Consider the following 17,809-nt stretch of genomic DNA (forward strand, 5'->3'; position numbering starts at 1 on the left):
GATGGGGCATTACAGAGTCCAAAACCAAAGAATGATGCTAATTTTGTTTCAACTAGAAGGACAGTTATATGAATCCTTATCTGTCTTTTACGCAACCAGATAACAAGACCTAGATACTTCTTGACAAACCATCTGATTTTTTTTAATTGACAGTGCAAATGCATGCCTGTGGACTACATGGAGGAAAAACACATCATTGTAGCTATATTACAATATCAATACTGCTAAAACTTTGTATCATAATACATAATTTCAAAAAGATATAATATATAATTCTGATCAAACAAGCAATTCAATTATGTAGAAGTGTCCTATTACAAGAAGATAATGATTAAAATAAATAACATTCCAAAACAGAACAGGTCAACAGTTCTTGCTGCACGTGAAACCTCTTGGTGCACTAAATGCTTTATCAAATAAAGCTCTTTTCCTGGATAGTGCAGAGCGCCAGGGTGGTATAGTGGCTAAGAGTGCAAGACTGGGTCTCAGGCAATCTGTGTACTAGTTCTTACTCAGCCATGGAACCAACTGGGTGACTTTGGGCCAGTCACAGACTCTTAGCCCAACCAACATCACAGGGTTGTTATGGAGATAAGATTGAGAGCAGGAGGAAGAGAATTATGTAAGGTGCTTTGTGTTCTTTGTAAGAAAAAAAACCAGGATGTAAGTTTAACAAACAAATAAATCTTTAGACTATAAAGTTATAATACTTGTTATTCCATTGCCCAATAAGCTGAAGATGTCAACATTCACATAGTGTGAAAAGAAGCTTCTGTGAACTCCTTCAGACACATCACCTCCAGAAAAGAATACTGAGAGCAGCAGGAGATACCACTAACTGGACTATGCATACAAATAGTCCCTAGAGCTAGCAGCAGGGGTGAGTCTTCTTTACCTGTACCCAATGTCATGATTATAGCAGGGCAGCATTAAGAGAAATTGATGGCATGTCAACATATATCTGATTTAAAACATAAAATACATTAGATTCAAACTGAGCATGAGGATCCCCATTGCAGAGAGAGAGAGAGAGAAAGAAAGGGGGGGGGGGGGACTGACAGAGCCACCAGGCAAGAAAGAACAACCATTATGTAATGTAAGGGATACTGACACTAGGACAAGTGTCTCTTCTAAGGTTTTGACAGTCTTAGCAAACGTGGACTCTTTTCTCTTAATGGCAAAAACTGTAACGGAAATACACTGAGATTACTGGGTTACTTTCTAGCTATTTCTTCTAATACATGAATAAATACTCCAGCTGAAGTAGCCACTCAGAATCAATCAATATTAACTGGCCATTTTAAGTAAAAAGTAAAACCAAGACATGGCAGGTAAAGCTAGTATGCAAGACTGCCTAGATACAGGATCACTAGAGGAACTGTTTAAGCAAATGATAACTTTAGTTACTCATGATAAAAAGAAATGTTACAATGTCCTTCACTTTTTTCTCATGTCCGTCTTCAAAACTATGGTTGCCCAAAAAACCTAACCAATTCTATTTTTAAAAATGGGGGGGGGGGGGATTAAATTTTTGGAAATGACAGCTCTCTATGTATCTGCTAAATGTTAAGAATGGGAGCTAGTGGTGCTTTTCATCTGTTGCCTCTTATTTCTGAGGTGTGTGTAGTCTTGCCATGTGTGCAAATGGAGCAGACTTCAGCAACCTGTTTAACTACCCTCTTTTCCCAATGTTTTGCACTAGAACTTCTATCAGTCCTAGACAGCATAGCTAAAGATCAAGAAGGCTGGGAGTTGTTCCCTAGTGGGAGAACAGTAGGTTGGAGAAGGCTCATACAGAAACACAAAGTTGATTACAGTCTGATACCACAATCACAACTACTGTATTTTGCAACACTATTCAAATATTATGTACAGCACAGATGTTTCACGACAGAACAAGCAGCAATGACTGCAATTAACTGGTACAAACCCAGCACTGTAGTTTAATTATAACTGGATAACTATGAATAGCACCAGAAAGAGAACCTAACATTTGTTGCACAGTTTCCACCCTCAATTTAACAATCCATACTCAGGTGTGCAATTGCACAAACCAGGTCAGCAAGAGATGCATCTAGCCTCCCATATGCTCACCACAAACCCCACCACAACTGAGTCTGTAAATGACCATTTCTTACAGGATGAAACCAGAAAGTCCATGTGACCCAGCATCCTACTTCCTACAGTGGCCAACCAGATGTTTCTCTAGGCCCATCAGGAAGGCATGATCACAACTGCCCTCCCATTATGATCCTCTCCTACAGCAAATGGTTTTATTCAGCTACCATGGCTAACAGAAGTTAATACACATATTCTCCATCAACATTGTTAATTTGCTTTGAAAGGCACTAAGCTTGCAGCTCTCATCACTTTTAATAACAATGAATAGCAAAAGCTAATCAGCACTGTATGAAGAACTTGACCAATCTCACTGGCTGACCAGAATTTCTAACGCTTCAAGAAGTGGGTGCACTTCTATTCATTTTCTCCACAAATGTTAATAGCTTTATAAAAGGTGCCTAAGGGGAGGTTCAAACTAAGGAGGCTCAAATGCTTTAGCCCAAGATAGGTACACTAATACCCCCCAAATGTTTTCAACTACTCACTTATGCCCAAGTGTCACTGAGAGTTGCAGCCCAAAAAAACTGGAGGGCACCAGCTGGCCTGTCTTTAACATTTTCACATGAACAAGCTGCAGTGAACCTTAACTATGGTCTGCTGAAATAAGCTGGCTGCAAACCAGTTCATAAAGCTTTTTTGTTTAACCACCATAGTTAAGATCAATCAAAATGTAAGGTTTCAATGACACACTAAACTGCAATTAACCTAAAATGGATACAGAAGCTTCTGATCCACACTTCATGTCCCTGACTTGAGAAAGGAGGTACCGCACAAGTCTGAGCCATTCTATATCATACTGACATAAAAGTAAGCCATGGCTAACCATCAAGTCTGACACAGGTACCACAAAAAGTTAAATTGTTTTCCTTAACTTCAAGGGATTAATAAAGAAATAAAAGAATATGAGAAATCAGGTATTTCTCTCCTTTTCCTACTTCCAAGTGCACGATTTCTTACAATGTCATCTTCAGGTTTCTATTAAAATGCAGTTTGTTTACAATCTTACTAAAGGTTAAAGATTGCATTTCACCTGCCTGAAGACCGTTGTTAAGGCTAAATAGGTGAAATCTAACAGTACCCATTTGCCAGTAGAATACATACTTCTTCCCTCCCTCCAGCCCCCCAAAACCTATCCTAAGGGTTGGGAACCCGCTGGAGACATTGGTTGTCACTTATCATGTTTCAATTCTAAATCCTAAACATTCAGCATTAGGAACTACTGAGGTATATGGCATGCTCAAGACAGCACAAAAGAGTTCAATGTCTGATATACAACTGGACTCTTCTGTAAAAATTTACCATTCTTCCCTTATGCTTGTAGTATTTCTTAGACAGAACATTGAGATAAAATCCTACTAGCCAAAAATCATTTCCATATTAAGGAATACATGCACATTTTATTTTTATATGGGGGATAAAATAGTTGTAAATATTTGAATGCATAGATTAAAAGTAGAGAAGAAAAGTAATGTAAAATTCTGCCAAATAAAGCATATAATATATAACTTAATCAATTTCTTCAGACAAAACTGATGTTGCTAAATACATACGCAACTGTTTTGTGAGATGACTTCACAGCAGCTAATAGAAACAAAAGCCTCATTACCAATTTGTAAACCATATTTATTCCTTAGTGGAAAGATATCTGCAATTTTACTGACCCAGGATATGACTAGTGCTGGGAGTTTTCTGAAATACTTTGAATTGATCACTGCCTTATACTGATTATTTTTCAAAACATTAAATACCTGATTGATGGTGCATGTAGGAGGGTTCAATAAAGTGTACTTACTTCAAACAATGTCAAAGGTCTATTGGAAAATTATTTTTATTAGAGTGCTGGTAAAAAAAAGTCACAACAATTAATAACATACATTTTTTCTTAGCTTCATTTGCACATAATACTGTTGCACATAATAACAGGCCAAGCTTTATGCTAACGATGGCTTGTTACTGCAGCTGTAAACTGCCATTGCAGTACTGAGGGCAAGAATCCCTCAGAAGAAATGGAGTAGCCTTCATAGTCAATAAGAGTAGGAAAAGCAGTACTGGCATACAATCTCCAAAATGACAGAATGATCTCTGTTCGAATCCAAGGAAAACCATTCAACATCACAATAGTCCAAGTCTATGCCCCAACCACCGGTGCTGAACAGGCGAAAATTGACCGGTTCTATGAAGGCCTACAACACCTTCTAGAATTAACACCAAAAAATGATGTCCTTATCATCATGGGGGATTGGAATGCTTAAGTAGGAAGCCAAAAGATAACCGGAATAACAGGCAAGTATGGCCTTGGAGTACAAAATGAAGCAGGGCACAGGCTGGTAGAATTTTGTCAAGAGAACACTCTGGTCATAGCAAACACTCTTTTCCAACAACCCAAGACGACTCTACACATGGACCTCACCAGATGGTCAACATAGAAATCAGATTGACTATGTGCTCTGCAGCCAAAGATGGAGGAACTCTATACAGTCAGTAAAAACAAGACCAGGAGCTGACTGTGGCTCAGATCACGAGCTTCTTGTTGCAAAATTCAGGCTTAAATTGAAGAAAGTAGGGAAAAACACTGGGTCACTCAGGTATGACCTAAATCATATCCCTGATGAATATACAGTATTGGTGACAAATAGATTTAAGAAACTAGATCTGAAAGACAGAGTGCTTGAAGAACTATGGACAGAGGTTCGCAACATTGTACAAGAGGTAGCAACTAAAACCATCCCAAAGAAAAAGAAAGACAAGAAAGCAAAATGGCTGTCTGAGGAAGCTTTACAAATAGCTGAGGAAAGAAGGGAAGTGAAAGGCAAGGGAGAAAGGGAAAGATACACCCAACTGAAGGCAGAATTCCAGAGAATAGCTAGAAGAGATAAGAAGGCCTTCTTAAATGAACAGTGTAAAGAAAGAGAAAACAGTAGAATAGGAAAGACTAGAGATCTCTTCAAAAAAAATGGATATATGAAGGAAAATTTCATGCAAAGACGGGCATGATAAAGGACAAATGGCAGGGACCTAACACTGATTGGGAACTGAACATGGAACCACTGACTGGTTCAAAATTGAGAAAGGAGTACGACAAGGCTGTATATTGTCACTCTGCCTATTTAACTTATATGCAGAGCACATCATGTGAAAGGCTGGGCTAGATGAATCACCAGTTGCAATTAAGATTGCTGGGAGAAATATCAACAACCTCAGATATGCAGATGATACAACTCTCATGGCAGAAAGTGAAGAGGAACTAAAGAGCCTCTTGATGCGGGTGAAGGAGGAGAGCGCAAAAGTTGGCGTGACACTCAACATTAAGAAAACTAAGATCATGGCATCCGGTCCTCTCACTTCCTGGCAAATAGATGGGGAAGAAATGGAGGTAGTGACAGATTTTATTTTCCTGGGCTCCAAGATCACCGCAGATGGGGACTGCAGCCAAGAAATTAAAAGACGCTTGCTCCTGGGGAGGAAAGCTATGGCAAATCTAGACAGCATACTAAAAAGCAGAGACATCACCCTGCTGACAAAAGTTCGTATAGTCAACACCATGGTTTTCCCAGTTGCAATGTATGACTGTGAAAGCTGGACCATAAGGAAGGCTGAACGCCAAAAGAATTGAGGCCTTTGAATTGTGGTGTTGGAGAAGACTCCTGCGAGTCCCTTGGACTGCAAGGAGATCAACCCTGACTGCTCTTTAAGATGAAACTCAAATACTTTGGCCACCTAATGAGAAGGAAGGACTCCCTGGAGAAGACCTTAATGCTGGGAACAATTGACAGCAAAAGAAGGGGACGGCAGAGAATGAGGTGGCTGGATGGAGTCACTGATGCGGTGTGAGCTTAGCTGGACTCTGGGGGATGGTGGAGGATATAAGAGCCTGGAGAAATGTCGTCCATGGGGTTGCAATGGGTCAGACATGACTTCATGACTAACGTAACATGTTTTCCTTGTTTCTGATTTGCTTTGTTCCCATGCATTCTGCCATACTTCTGAGCAGTTTTAGGCTGCTCTTGCTGAGTGCCCTGTTTCAGAATAAGAACTAACCTAAACAAACCAGAGATAAAGCATGGTTCTGGGGTGACGCACCATAACAAGCCATGGTTTAGACAAGGCAAGCTATGGGTTCAATGTGTAGTTTTGAGTTGGTTAACTATTCCATGTTTGCAGGGGTGAGTTCAAACAGAAGGGCAAGCCAATTTCAAGAAATCATACTACAACATAGTATTATCAGCCAGCCAGACCATTGTTGAAATTTTGAGGGGAAAGCTGAGGGCACTGATATCTTGGCATCCTTAAAGGCCTGGCTGCATAAAAATATGTACTTCGTAAAGATAACCCCCCAATTTTTATGTTGAGTAGTGCTGCATTCATTCCAACTGTCCAATTTGATGGACACTGAACCTGTTCATAATATTCATTAATTTAACAGAACATCTTTTTACTGCTGCTAAATTAGTTATTGCAGACAAATGGAGATGACCTATTGCACCTTCTATAGACAAATGGATTGATAAGATATTGCACATCTTACATGTGCATGGTACAATGATGAAGTTAGTGGAATTTGTTCATCTATGGCAGGGTAGACAGAAAGAACATAAATCTGAACAACTCCAGATATAATTTATTATTAATATGAAACATGTATTTGTTTTGGACTTTAATATATTCAGAGCTTTTGCTATGTTGGCCTAATTTTCTGAAAATATTGTATGCTGGAAAAATAGTATGCTTGATGATTGTTGGGGGTGCACAGGTTTTAAATGTAATTATAACACTATGTGATGTTTTGCCTACATTTATAGTTATAATAAATATTACATTAACAAATAAAAAATCATGCAACCATGAACTTCTACAAATGAAATATTATCTGTGGAAAAATACCATAATTGGCTCATGACAAACAAGAGGAACCGGGCATCCCAGTTCAAAATGCATTCAGCTACTAAGCAAATCTCATTGATTTTGCTAAAACACGCTTCTGGTTAAAGATGTCTATGATTGCAGGCTAAGAGGACATGTCCGCCTAAACCCAACTGTACTCAATGGCAGCACCAGTTTTTTGTGACAAGGTAGTTTCACAAGCAATCACTCCAAGAGTTTGACACACAACTACTATAATTTGCAATGATACACAAAACCTTGTTGCTTAAGAATTTTAGTAAAATCTGTCCATTTTGAGGCACATTTCAGCAAAATTACCAAAAAAAAAAAAAAAAGTTGGTCAGTAGGCTCATGACAAACAAGAGGAAGTGTTTCTTCATAATTAGGTTATGGAATTCTCACACACAAGATAACCCAGCTTACAAAGCTAAATGCTGACATATCTGAGTTGAAGTTAGAATTATCAGAAACAAATACACAGTCAGGATACTTTGAATATTATGGACTGGGGATTAAAAGGCACTCTAGTGTCCTCATGTCCTCCTTGCAGTGTTCCTGAAAAGATCTGATTCCAATAAACTGAACTAGATTGAACCTGATCTGATCCAACATGGTTGTTATGCTGCAGATAAACATCTGCTAGCATATAGTTCAAACAGTGAGACTATTCCACCCCATCAAGCCTAAAACAATTTCTATATATTAGAAATATAGCCCACAAATGCCAAATACACAAAGAACAGTTTTGCTAAATAATCCAGTTGTAAAATGCAAAAATATTTCAGTACACCACATACCTTTTCTCTCTCATGTGTACTGCTACCTCTTTCAATGTAATTATCAAAACAGCAAATCACCTTTTCCTCTAAATCTGTCTCTGATAAAGATTTAAATTTATCTGACACCCCTGTACATTCCAACATTAGCAGCTTTTGGAAAAAAGAGCCTGGTCAGGCTCATTCTGGTTGATTGGGGCAATTTCTATGTTGCCATAAGATACCATGGGTTATTTCACTCACAAGAACTCCAAGTTGCCATTTTGAAAATAGTAGCCATGGCAAGGCACACCACAACTAATCATATCAGGAAAACCAAAGTATCACATGTTGTTTTAAGGTTAAACCACCTCTGGAGAACCTCAGAACAGCTGAGGGCTAACTATGTTCTAGGGTTATCTAACACACAACACCCAGCCTCATATAACACAAGCCATAACTTACATGTTCAAAATGGTGCTCAGCACATGTCTTGAAGCACTACAGTTTGATTAACCCATCATGGTTTATCATGATGTGCAAACTAAGCAATTGTCTCACACCAATAAATATTTAAATCCTAACTCAAGTTATAGTATATCACAGCAGATATTGAACTGAATTCATAATTAAAACAAAATGAACCATGCAATATACTGCCATCTATAATGAAATATGGTCATCTTAAGACACCATTAAATTTATGAAACTAGAATTAGAACTTCATGCAAGGGCATGCAAATATTTTGACTCCAGATATAAATCTTAATACAGATAACTCTCCACCAAAAAATGAACCCATTGCTTGTTTGACACTTCACAACATCATTTGGTTTCCCATCTGCTTCTGGGTTTCCTAGGCTTGCCATAATTACTTATAAGAATTAAAGATAGCAATGAAAGATGATTTGTCTTTTCTCTCAGAGTCACACAATACAATTAACATAAAATATATTCAGTCAACTACCTGCAAAGCCCCAGATGGGATTACACACAGCAAATAATGAAAAAAAGGTGGTACAGAATGCAGCAGGCAGCTTTTTAGTACAACATTGTCAAAAGTAGTGCTATTCCCCAATTTCAGAAACCTACAAAGCAGCAGTCTAGCTACAAAATGGTTGTGTGTGTGTGCACAAGTGTGTACATGTGTATGTATGCAATTATCAACTCTCTTCCATTGTTATTCATCAGCCATGAGCTTTTCCGTATGTGCAATTCATAGAAGCAAGGTATTTCATAGTGGCATTATCTTTCAAACTCCTCCAGCTTCTGGGTTTGAGTTACAGTTATTACACATGGCCATTTTTTTAAAGTGATATATGTTGTATACCTGAACAGATACACTGATGGCAGGTACAGAGATGAAGGCATTTCAGTCAGAGATCACTTATTTACAAAGTGGACCTTTATTTCTGCCCATTTCACTTTTACTGCACATGGTTTAAGGAAACTGATTAATGCAAGTGGACTACATCACCCACCAAGTAAATAAGAACTTCAAAAACTACAGTTTTACATATTCGACCAAAGCCTTCCTTCTTCAGTATTTGTATTTTGAATCTACAGAAATATGTTCAAGACAAGTGATCCAGTCAAATCAAAATAATCTTTGCAGTGAATTCTGTTGGGATTCTAAAGAAAAGGGAGAACATAAGATTTACAAGCCCTGAAATTAAAATGTAACCTTATTCATCTTGTGTGTCTATTTGCTTAAATATGTATTGTTGCAAATCATGACGCTTCCATTACACTTTTCTGCCACACTTAAAGACCCTTTGCACAAAATGAATTACAAAAATCACAGAATAAGGAAGATGAAAAATTAAGAAGAGATATAAGCTGATGCAAAGCATGATGAACACACCAAACTGAAAACTAAAAATTTATGTTTTGCTGCTGTCAAAAATAACTGAATTCTGTACAACCTCTTGAGTTACCCCAATTCAAAACTTGGAACTTAGATACTAATCATAATGGGAAGTTGAGAAACTGATTTCAGAAAATCAAAACTGACATGTTACATAAGTCAAGTAATTGAGTCAATCTAGTTAATCCTCTACCAACTTCCAGGCCAATTTATTTAATTAGCTTTTTTCTCTGTCAACGTAGTAAGAGCAAGAACAGCAAAATCAAACCTAAATATTTACAGCTAAAATGTGTGGAGTTCAATTCCTCTTCTCACACATAGAAAGATGGACAGATAAACAATGTATGTATTCTTTCCTCCATTTCTTTCTTTTCTGCGTGCTTAACCTCTTGAATAGTACCAGGAGAGGGCTAAGCCATCCATTTCCTTAGAAGGATGAATGTGCAGATACATGAAGAGCTATGAGATTGGTTCTGCAGGTTTGTACAGTATATCTGTAAGTGAGTTACACTTACACTTCTGTAAGTGAGTACACCCCTCACATTTTGTAAATATTTTATTACAGTAGACTCCCAACTATCCAGCCTAATGTGGCGGAAGGGCAGGCCAGGTAACAAAAAAGCTGGATAGCCCAGAGTTCTATAAATGCTCACTTCCTACCCCACCCATACCATTAAAAACACACTTTTTATACCAAAACCCACTCTTATTCATATTTTCTGACCTCTTAGTACAGGTCAGTACTTTATAAATGTTTGTTATGTACTGTACTGTACGTTTTAAAAATTTATTACAGAAAAAGGAAATCCAAGGATAAAAATATTGTACACGTTTTAAGATAAATTTTATAATGTCTAACTTAATTGCAGGAAGCATAAAACCATGTACACTGTACAGTATGAATACATACACTTTTAAAATAAACAAAACATGAATGTAAAACATAGGCTTAATTCTTACAAAAATTATTTAAACTTATTTTACTTATTTTACCGATAGTTATTTTTTAACTAGGCTGGATAGTACAGAGGCCAGATAGTCGAGAGTCTACTGTATATCTTTTCATGTGGCAACCCTGAAGAAATGACACTTTGCTGCAATGTAAAGTGGTATACAGCTTGTCTAACAGTGTAAATTTGCTGTCCCCTCAAAATACCTCAATACACAGCCATTAATGTCTAAACCGCTGGCAACAAAAGTGAGTACACCCCTAAGTGAAACTGTCCAAATTGGGCCCAAAGTGTCAATATTTTGTGTGGCCACCATTATTTTCCAGCACTGCCTTAACCCTCTTGGGCATGGAGTTCACCAGAGCTTCACAGGTTGCCACTGGAGTCCTCTTCCACTCCTCCATGATGACATCATGGAGCTGGTGGATGTTAGGTGCTCCTCCACCTTCCATTTCAGGATGCCCCACAGATGCTTGAGAGGGTTTAGGTCTGGAGACATGCTTGGCCAGTCCATCACCTTTACCCTCAGATTCTTTAGCAAGGCAGTGGTCGTCTTGGAGGTGTGTTTGGGGTCGTTATCATGTTGGAATACTGCCCAGTGCAAACTGGTAAAATGCAAAGATAGTGAAACAAAGCCAACATTTGTTTGCACTTTGAATGCCTTGACACCAGTGCTTAGGATTAGTAATGTATGGTAAAAATATGCTGGCTGAAACTGCTTGATTCCTCATACCTGTTTGTGCTTTATTTTATAGCAAATACTACAACAACATGCTCTAAAGTCTAATATGCTTAAAAAAGAAGTCCGTGTACATGTTTAAAAGTACAGAAGAGTGTGCTTAACATTTTTACAGATCTATAATGGCACCATACTGTTGTATTCCAAATGCTTGCACAAATTATTTTTACATTGATCAATTACTGAAAGCATATGCTTGAGCTAATTAACACACTCTGAAAAAAATGCCTTGCTCTAGTGTCCTAATTCGTAATGCAAAAATACAATCTCAGTGTAAGTACTTTATTGATGACAGTATTCCTTCATTGTTTTGAATCTGGACTCCAATATATTGAGAGGAGCCTTACCAAAATGAAACAAGTGGGAGAAATCACAAGAACTCTGTCCAAAGATTGCTGCAGCACTATATTACTACATGCAACACCTTAAATTGACTTGAACAAAACAGAAGAGGCACTAGTGAACATTTTATACACTATCTGAAAGTCAACTTGCCAATTTTGAACTTACAGGGCTATATGCTTATTATAGGGCTTGTCTGCACCACTTTTTTGACTTCTCAGAGGGCTGGATATAATGCACAGAAACAACTATTAAGACTTGTAGAGCAGGTCATTACTATGAACTCTTCCTTAGGGTATTGTTATGACAGTTACTGGATTTTCCCCATACTCATAACATTTCAGAATGTACCTGGTTAGAGGAAGGGGAAACCCATTCAGAAGCATTTGGGAGCAGGAAAGAAGTATTACCTAGCTGTGAGACCAAATCCTCTCAATCTGTCTCCAGACTGGGTTGTGATCTGAAGAGACAGGAGACTAGTAGGAAGCAAGGCTACTGGGCCTTAGGAGATGACTATCCTTAGGAGTTCTTATACTAATGCACAGATCCTAATGGAGAGGCAGGCAACTTATGAAGCTCTGCTTGCCTGCCACCCTCCATCTAACTTCAAAAGCCCTCATTCTGCCATCAGAGCAATCTGTCCTTCCAGTGGTGGGCTGCAGGCAGGAATGAAGGGGGAGGGAGTAAAAAGGGGGAGACCCTTCCTCCACTTTTGGCACTGGTCCACACTGGCTTTGGCCTGGTCCACCACTTACATGCTGGCCCCGAGAGATTACATGTGACAGAACACAAACTTCAGAAGAAAAAAGTTTGCCTGCCCCTTTCCTAAAGTGTGGGGAAAGCCACAACAAAATCTGCACTTACTCAATCCAGATAACCATAAAAGAGGGTGGTACAGGCCACCCATTCCTGACCCTTGCAAACTATGGCTGGGGCAGCAGTTCGGCAACTGACACCATGCTTTCCACCTATCTTGCCACAGCCACCAGGAAAGGAGAAAAGCTAACTCATGTCATTCAAGTCACACTCCCTACTACTAAGTTCTGGGCACCAGTTAGCAGGTGTTCACCAGGGTATGAGGCAGAGGTCTCTCCCGGTCTTGCCACCACTGATCCATGAACTGAAGGTGCCAGACACAGCACTATGAACCTTGTGTACACAAAATACATGTTCTGAGCTGCGGCCCATGCACTTGCATAGCTGAGACCTTGTTATAGCTTAGAACATGCAGAAGAAGGAGGAGTCATGACCTATGTCACTCAACCATTAATAGCCAGAATCTTAGAATTCACGTTTCAGAAAACTGGCCATTTACTTGATAGCACAAATAAATTCAAATTATTGTCATGCTGTAATAAAGATCACTGCTTAGTCAATCATTCAACATTAATTACACAGAAGGCTAGAAAAACATCCTGCATCTAATTCATTTCCACTTCCTGATGTTTGCCAAAAGACTTAATACCTTTTTTAAACTCCAAAACCTTCTAGGGAACATTATTTTACTAGTGGGTCTACAGACTTAATGTAACAGTATCACCCCTTTCAACTGTCCTGTGGCCACTATGTGTTTTCCCAGTAATGCAGAGCTCAGCAGTATTGCACCCAGACCTTTAGTAAATTAAGGGTATAGAAAAACTAAATACAGGGTGCAATGCAAGGCATTCTTGTAAAATAAAGATAAGGTGAGTTATCATTTTACATTAGCATTGCATAATTTACAAAAATGAACTTAAGTTACTGGTATTCACACAAAACAGTAACAAAATTACAGAGAATAACTAAACAAGTATGTATGATTCAGGCTCCTCACACATTATAAATGTTTATATATATGGCAATAGATAGGGGCTGCAAATTCTCACATTCAGGTCTTGCCTCCAACTTGTGAGTACTAGAATGAGTAAAGAGAGTTGTCTCCCTCTGATATAACAAATAGGGAGCTGCCCATACACAGATCTCCCATAAAGAAACAATGCTTCAAAGCATTTTCATTATATTTCATATGTTACATTTTTTTAAAGCCAGAATGATTTCAAAGGAATCTTCATGAGCAAAGAAAGCTGTGAAAAAATTAAATGTCATTGCTTTATATCAAAATTGATCAGTTCAAAGGACATCCATCTAAAAGCCATTAAAAAGCAAATCATTGCATTATTCTATCTATCCATCAATAACATAAAACATATAACTCCCAAGTCTTTTGGTGACATTTCAGTGGTGTATAAAAGATAACATGAATTCATATGAGTAGAAGTGCAAGGACAATATGAATACAATTAACTCATTTATACATCCTCCTCTGCACATGGAAAAACTATGCAATTATTACCATGCTACCTTGTTCCATAGTACACACCTATGTTAAATAGGTGTGTACTCTTTTCAGACTACTGTGGATTTACAGATGAACCTATAAAAGCGCCATAATTCCACATGCCAGCTAAAAATGTCTGAAATGTTGCTTGAAGGTTAGCCTTTTGTTCTTAAAAAAAAAAAAAAGAAGTTTTGATACAAAAACCTGACAAGAATCTTAGCTCATATTTCTTCCACCTGCAGTGCCTGATTTGATGATCAGACACTACACTACCCAAAGAGACCTAAAACTATCAAGAATCCTTTAAACCAATTCAGCATCTACATCATTTATCCAGTGTAATAAATTGACCACTTTGATTTTGTGTACATACTGAATTCAATAAAGATTTGCTAAAAGAAAGGGGCAGTTTCTCTTGAAACGCCATTTTTACAGTGCATCTGTGCAAGCCTCCATGGCAAGTAGGCCATTCCACAGTTTTGAGGCCCAAAGTCTCTGCTTCTTGCCCAGTGGGGATGGGGGACTGAGGATAAATCTAAAACACTACAATAGCTGTAAATGTTTCAGCACCCAGATTGATGGATCAAAACCTGCAATCCTAAAGGGCCTGGAAACAGATGAACCCCACTGCACTCAACGCAGCAGCTTCCCAGTCCTTTGGTGAAACTAGATTCTCCGATCACAAGGAAACTCTGTTCAGAGCATCTTTAAGAAAAACCAGGAGAATGTCACCTTCAGTCCGTGGGGGAAAGTCGGGGGAGGGAAGGAGAGCGACACGCAGACCCTGCACCTGCAAGGCCCTAGCACCTGTGTCGCTTAGTCCCAGCTGCTTGGGATGCGGCCCGGCTGGCGGTGGAGGGCACCGAGACAGGCCGACCCCGACCCCTCCCGATCCAAATGTACACATAATAGGCACCGGGAAATTAGGAGGTTGGGGGGGGGGGGAGAAGGAGAGACGCTTTCGATGGGGTTCCGGAAGAAGAAAAATGGATTTATTTCTTTCAATAAAGAGGAGGGGGAGAAAAAGAGAGAAGCGTCTCAAGTGCAAGGCCCGCCCACCTTCGCTCACTGCGGGGACGGGAAGGAGGGAGGGAGAAAGAAGTGGGGAGGCAGTGCTGCCCATACCGAGGCCTACAAAGACCAGCTCCCACTGCGCCGACACCTCCCCTTCCTTTTTTCCTCTTTCCGCACCCCCACCCCGTTGTGGCGTCTCCCGTCCCCTGAAGGCCCCGCTCGCTCGCTCTCCCTCCCTCCCTTTTGGGCCTGGAGGAGGATAGGGAGTGGTAATGGGAGCGGGGGGGGGGGGGTCCGAGCCCCTCACGCTTACCATCAGCTCGATGGTCTTGTCCTCGATCACCGACTCCGGCTCCATCGCGGCGGCTGTGGCTGTAGTGGCGGTGGCGGCTCCTCCTCAGCGGGGAAAGAAAACCCCGTGGTGAACCCCCCTTTGCCCACTGAGGAGGAGGAGGAGGAGGAGGAGGCCGGTTCCAACAGCTCGACCGACTGACCCGCCGCCGCCGCCTCGGCCGCGCGCCCGGAAGTGAGGTAGCAGCCGACGCGATGGCGGTTGCAACAGCTCCGGCAATGTCGTCGCTGCCTTCCCTTCAGCCGCAGCGGAACGGCAATCCCTGCACAGAGGAAGCGCCTCTCCCGAAAGGCTTTGCGTTAACCGGCGGGAAAAGACTACAAGGGCCGGCATGCCCGACGGGCGCGGCGACAAAAACTGTGAAAGTATTCTACCGGCAACGGCATCAAACAAACTACCTTTCCCAGCATGCAAAGCGCCGCTTCCTTTCTTTTCTCGGCCCCTTCCTCCTTTTCTTTATTGGAACTTGCTCGAAGGCGAAATTGGCCGCGTGTTTCTCTCAAGGCTCGTTCTTTCGCTTGAAGTGTGCTGGTCCGTACTTTAAGAAGAGTGATTTATGGTGCTGGTTGTCTCCAAGAACCTTGGCCCTTCTTGACTAGTATGGTTTTAATTTTGAACGATAACAACTGGTCTAGGTTTCAGACGGCCGAGCCTTTCTCATCCCTGCTTCCTCAGGCGGCAGGTGGGGCCTCTGGTGTTCAAAGACTCACCTATACACAAAAACTCTCTAAATGCTCTGATGCTGTAGTCTAGGGGTGGGCAACTTGCGGCCCTCCAGACGTTGCTGGAGAGCAACTTTCTACACATCACCGTAGGCCATGATGAATAAGGCTCACGGAAATTGTAGTCCCAACGACGTATGCAGGACTGTACTTCAAACTGAACCCAGAAGCTATCTTGAAGCCAGTGAAGGTGGCATAGCTTGGACTGCTCTGCTTCATGTGGCCTGTAACTCCCATCAGCCCTAACAAGTGAAGTCTGAGGTGAGGAGTTCATAAGAGTTTCAATCCAAAAACAGTGGAAGGACTAACCAATTTTCCTGGGGGGGTGGAAATCTGGCATTGAGTTTTTCCCCCCCTACTTTTTCTACAGAATCTTCAAACATATCCTATTTATGGCTGCAGGATTGTCTTCCTCAAGAATTCTGTGTATCTCCAGGGGGTTGGTGGCTCTTAAAAGCAACGTAAGAAGCTACTTTATACCAGTTCAGACCACCAGTCCATCTGGCTCCCTGTTGTCGATTACACTGGCAGTAGTGGCTCTCCAGAGTTTAAGGCAGGATCTTTTTCATAGCTCAACACAGATGCTAGAGACTGAAAAACAAGTTCTCTACAGCCTTTGCACAGTACTTGCAGTGAGCAAAATACAAAGTCGTCCTTGCACTGAAAAGATACTAACAGGATGCATTGCAAATAAAGTTGCCTGGTCCCAGAGAATAACTTGAGGTTAAAGGGATTTAGCCTGCTTTGCGGGGTCTCCAGGCAAAGCAGTTAATCGCAAGGTGAGGGGTGGTTATATTCTGCTTGGTAATGGGTTGTATCTATTATTGCTCCACCTGTCAGTGGCAATCAGATGCTTACCCCGAAGTACAAAACCCAGCCAGGCCCTTTCCCTAACCAGGTAGATATTGTTATGTTCAGATTTCAGCTCCACGTCAGGTACAGTGCCTTAAGAGATGTGGCAACCATAGTCCAAAAAATAAGCCTTTTTACCAGCTTTGCAAACATTCTATGGCAGAGCCATGAAAACAAAAAGGAATACATAATATTCCCACAGTAGTCAAAATATATTGCCTTTTGTAGATCTTTCCTACTTTGGACAAATCATACTTGAGCAAAAAAAAATTGTATAGGAACCTTGGCAGTAGCTGAATTCAAACGTTGAGGTTAAAACAAATGTGAGTGGAGACCTTCTGTTTTCACTAATACAAGGACTGTATCAAATGCTAGTCTTGTTCATTTCAGTGAGCCTACTCTGAGGAAGACCAACATTGAAGGCAATCCTGAACATATCAAGACCAGAGTAGGGAACTTCACCCCCCCCCCCCGATCAATATGGTACATCCTAAGAAGAATGTAATGGATGATTTTCATTCCCCTCCCATTGACTAGATAAATGCATGTTCCAGTCATAGCAGAAGAGGTTCCGTTTCTTAGTATCCTACATGACTGCATCCTGGAGCAGATGGCCATAGGACTTGGCATACAGGAGCTGATTTTAAGTGATGCCAGCAGGATCTAGTGTAAAATGAGTGCTGCTTAAAAAACAAAACAAAACTTGGTGACTACAGTACTATTAAGTTTTATTTCAGTGGAAATTACCAAGGAAATCCAGCAGTTACATTTTGAATTCAAAAGAAGACACTTCTTTCAAATGAAGGGACTGGTAAAAAAAATGAAAAGAGTCAAGAGAATTACATCCCTTCAAAATTCTTGGAGGTTATTCAATACCACAGTAATAGAAGCTCAGCT

General features: G+C 40.3%; 1 protein-coding gene and 1 long non-coding RNA gene across 3 annotated transcripts in view; one reads left to right on the forward strand and one right to left on the reverse strand.

Annotated features, from left to right (window-relative positions):
- FBXW11 (F-box and WD repeat domain containing 11) overlaps positions 1-15,515 on the reverse strand; it is a 73,492-nt gene extending 57,977 nt beyond the window's left edge. The window contains exon 1 of the mRNA XM_044444198.1: positions 15,300-15,515. Coding sequence (XP_044300133.1) covers positions 15,300-15,344 — 45 coding nt within the window. The 5' untranslated portion in view covers positions 15,345-15,515. The remainder of the gene's footprint in view (positions 1-15,299) is intronic.
- A 151-nt stretch (positions 15,516-15,666) lies between these two features.
- The window catches only part of LOC123030306, a 30,868-nt gene continuing 28,725 nt past the window's right edge, over positions 15,667-17,809 (forward strand). Inside the window, exon 1 of one of the 2 annotated variants that reach the window (XR_006416078.1) lies at positions 15,667-16,321. This is a non-coding gene — a long non-coding RNA (uncharacterized LOC123030306). The remainder of the gene's footprint in view (positions 16,322-17,809) is intronic. The other variant, XR_006416077.1, reaches the window with a different exon arrangement.

This window comes from Varanus komodoensis, unplaced genomic scaffold (assembly GCF_004798865.1).
Source record: "Varanus komodoensis strain SLA01 unplaced genomic scaffold, ASM479886v1 scaffold44_3, whole genome shotgun sequence".
Lineage (NCBI taxonomy): Eukaryota > Metazoa > Chordata > Lepidosauria > Squamata > Varanidae > Varanus > Varanus komodoensis.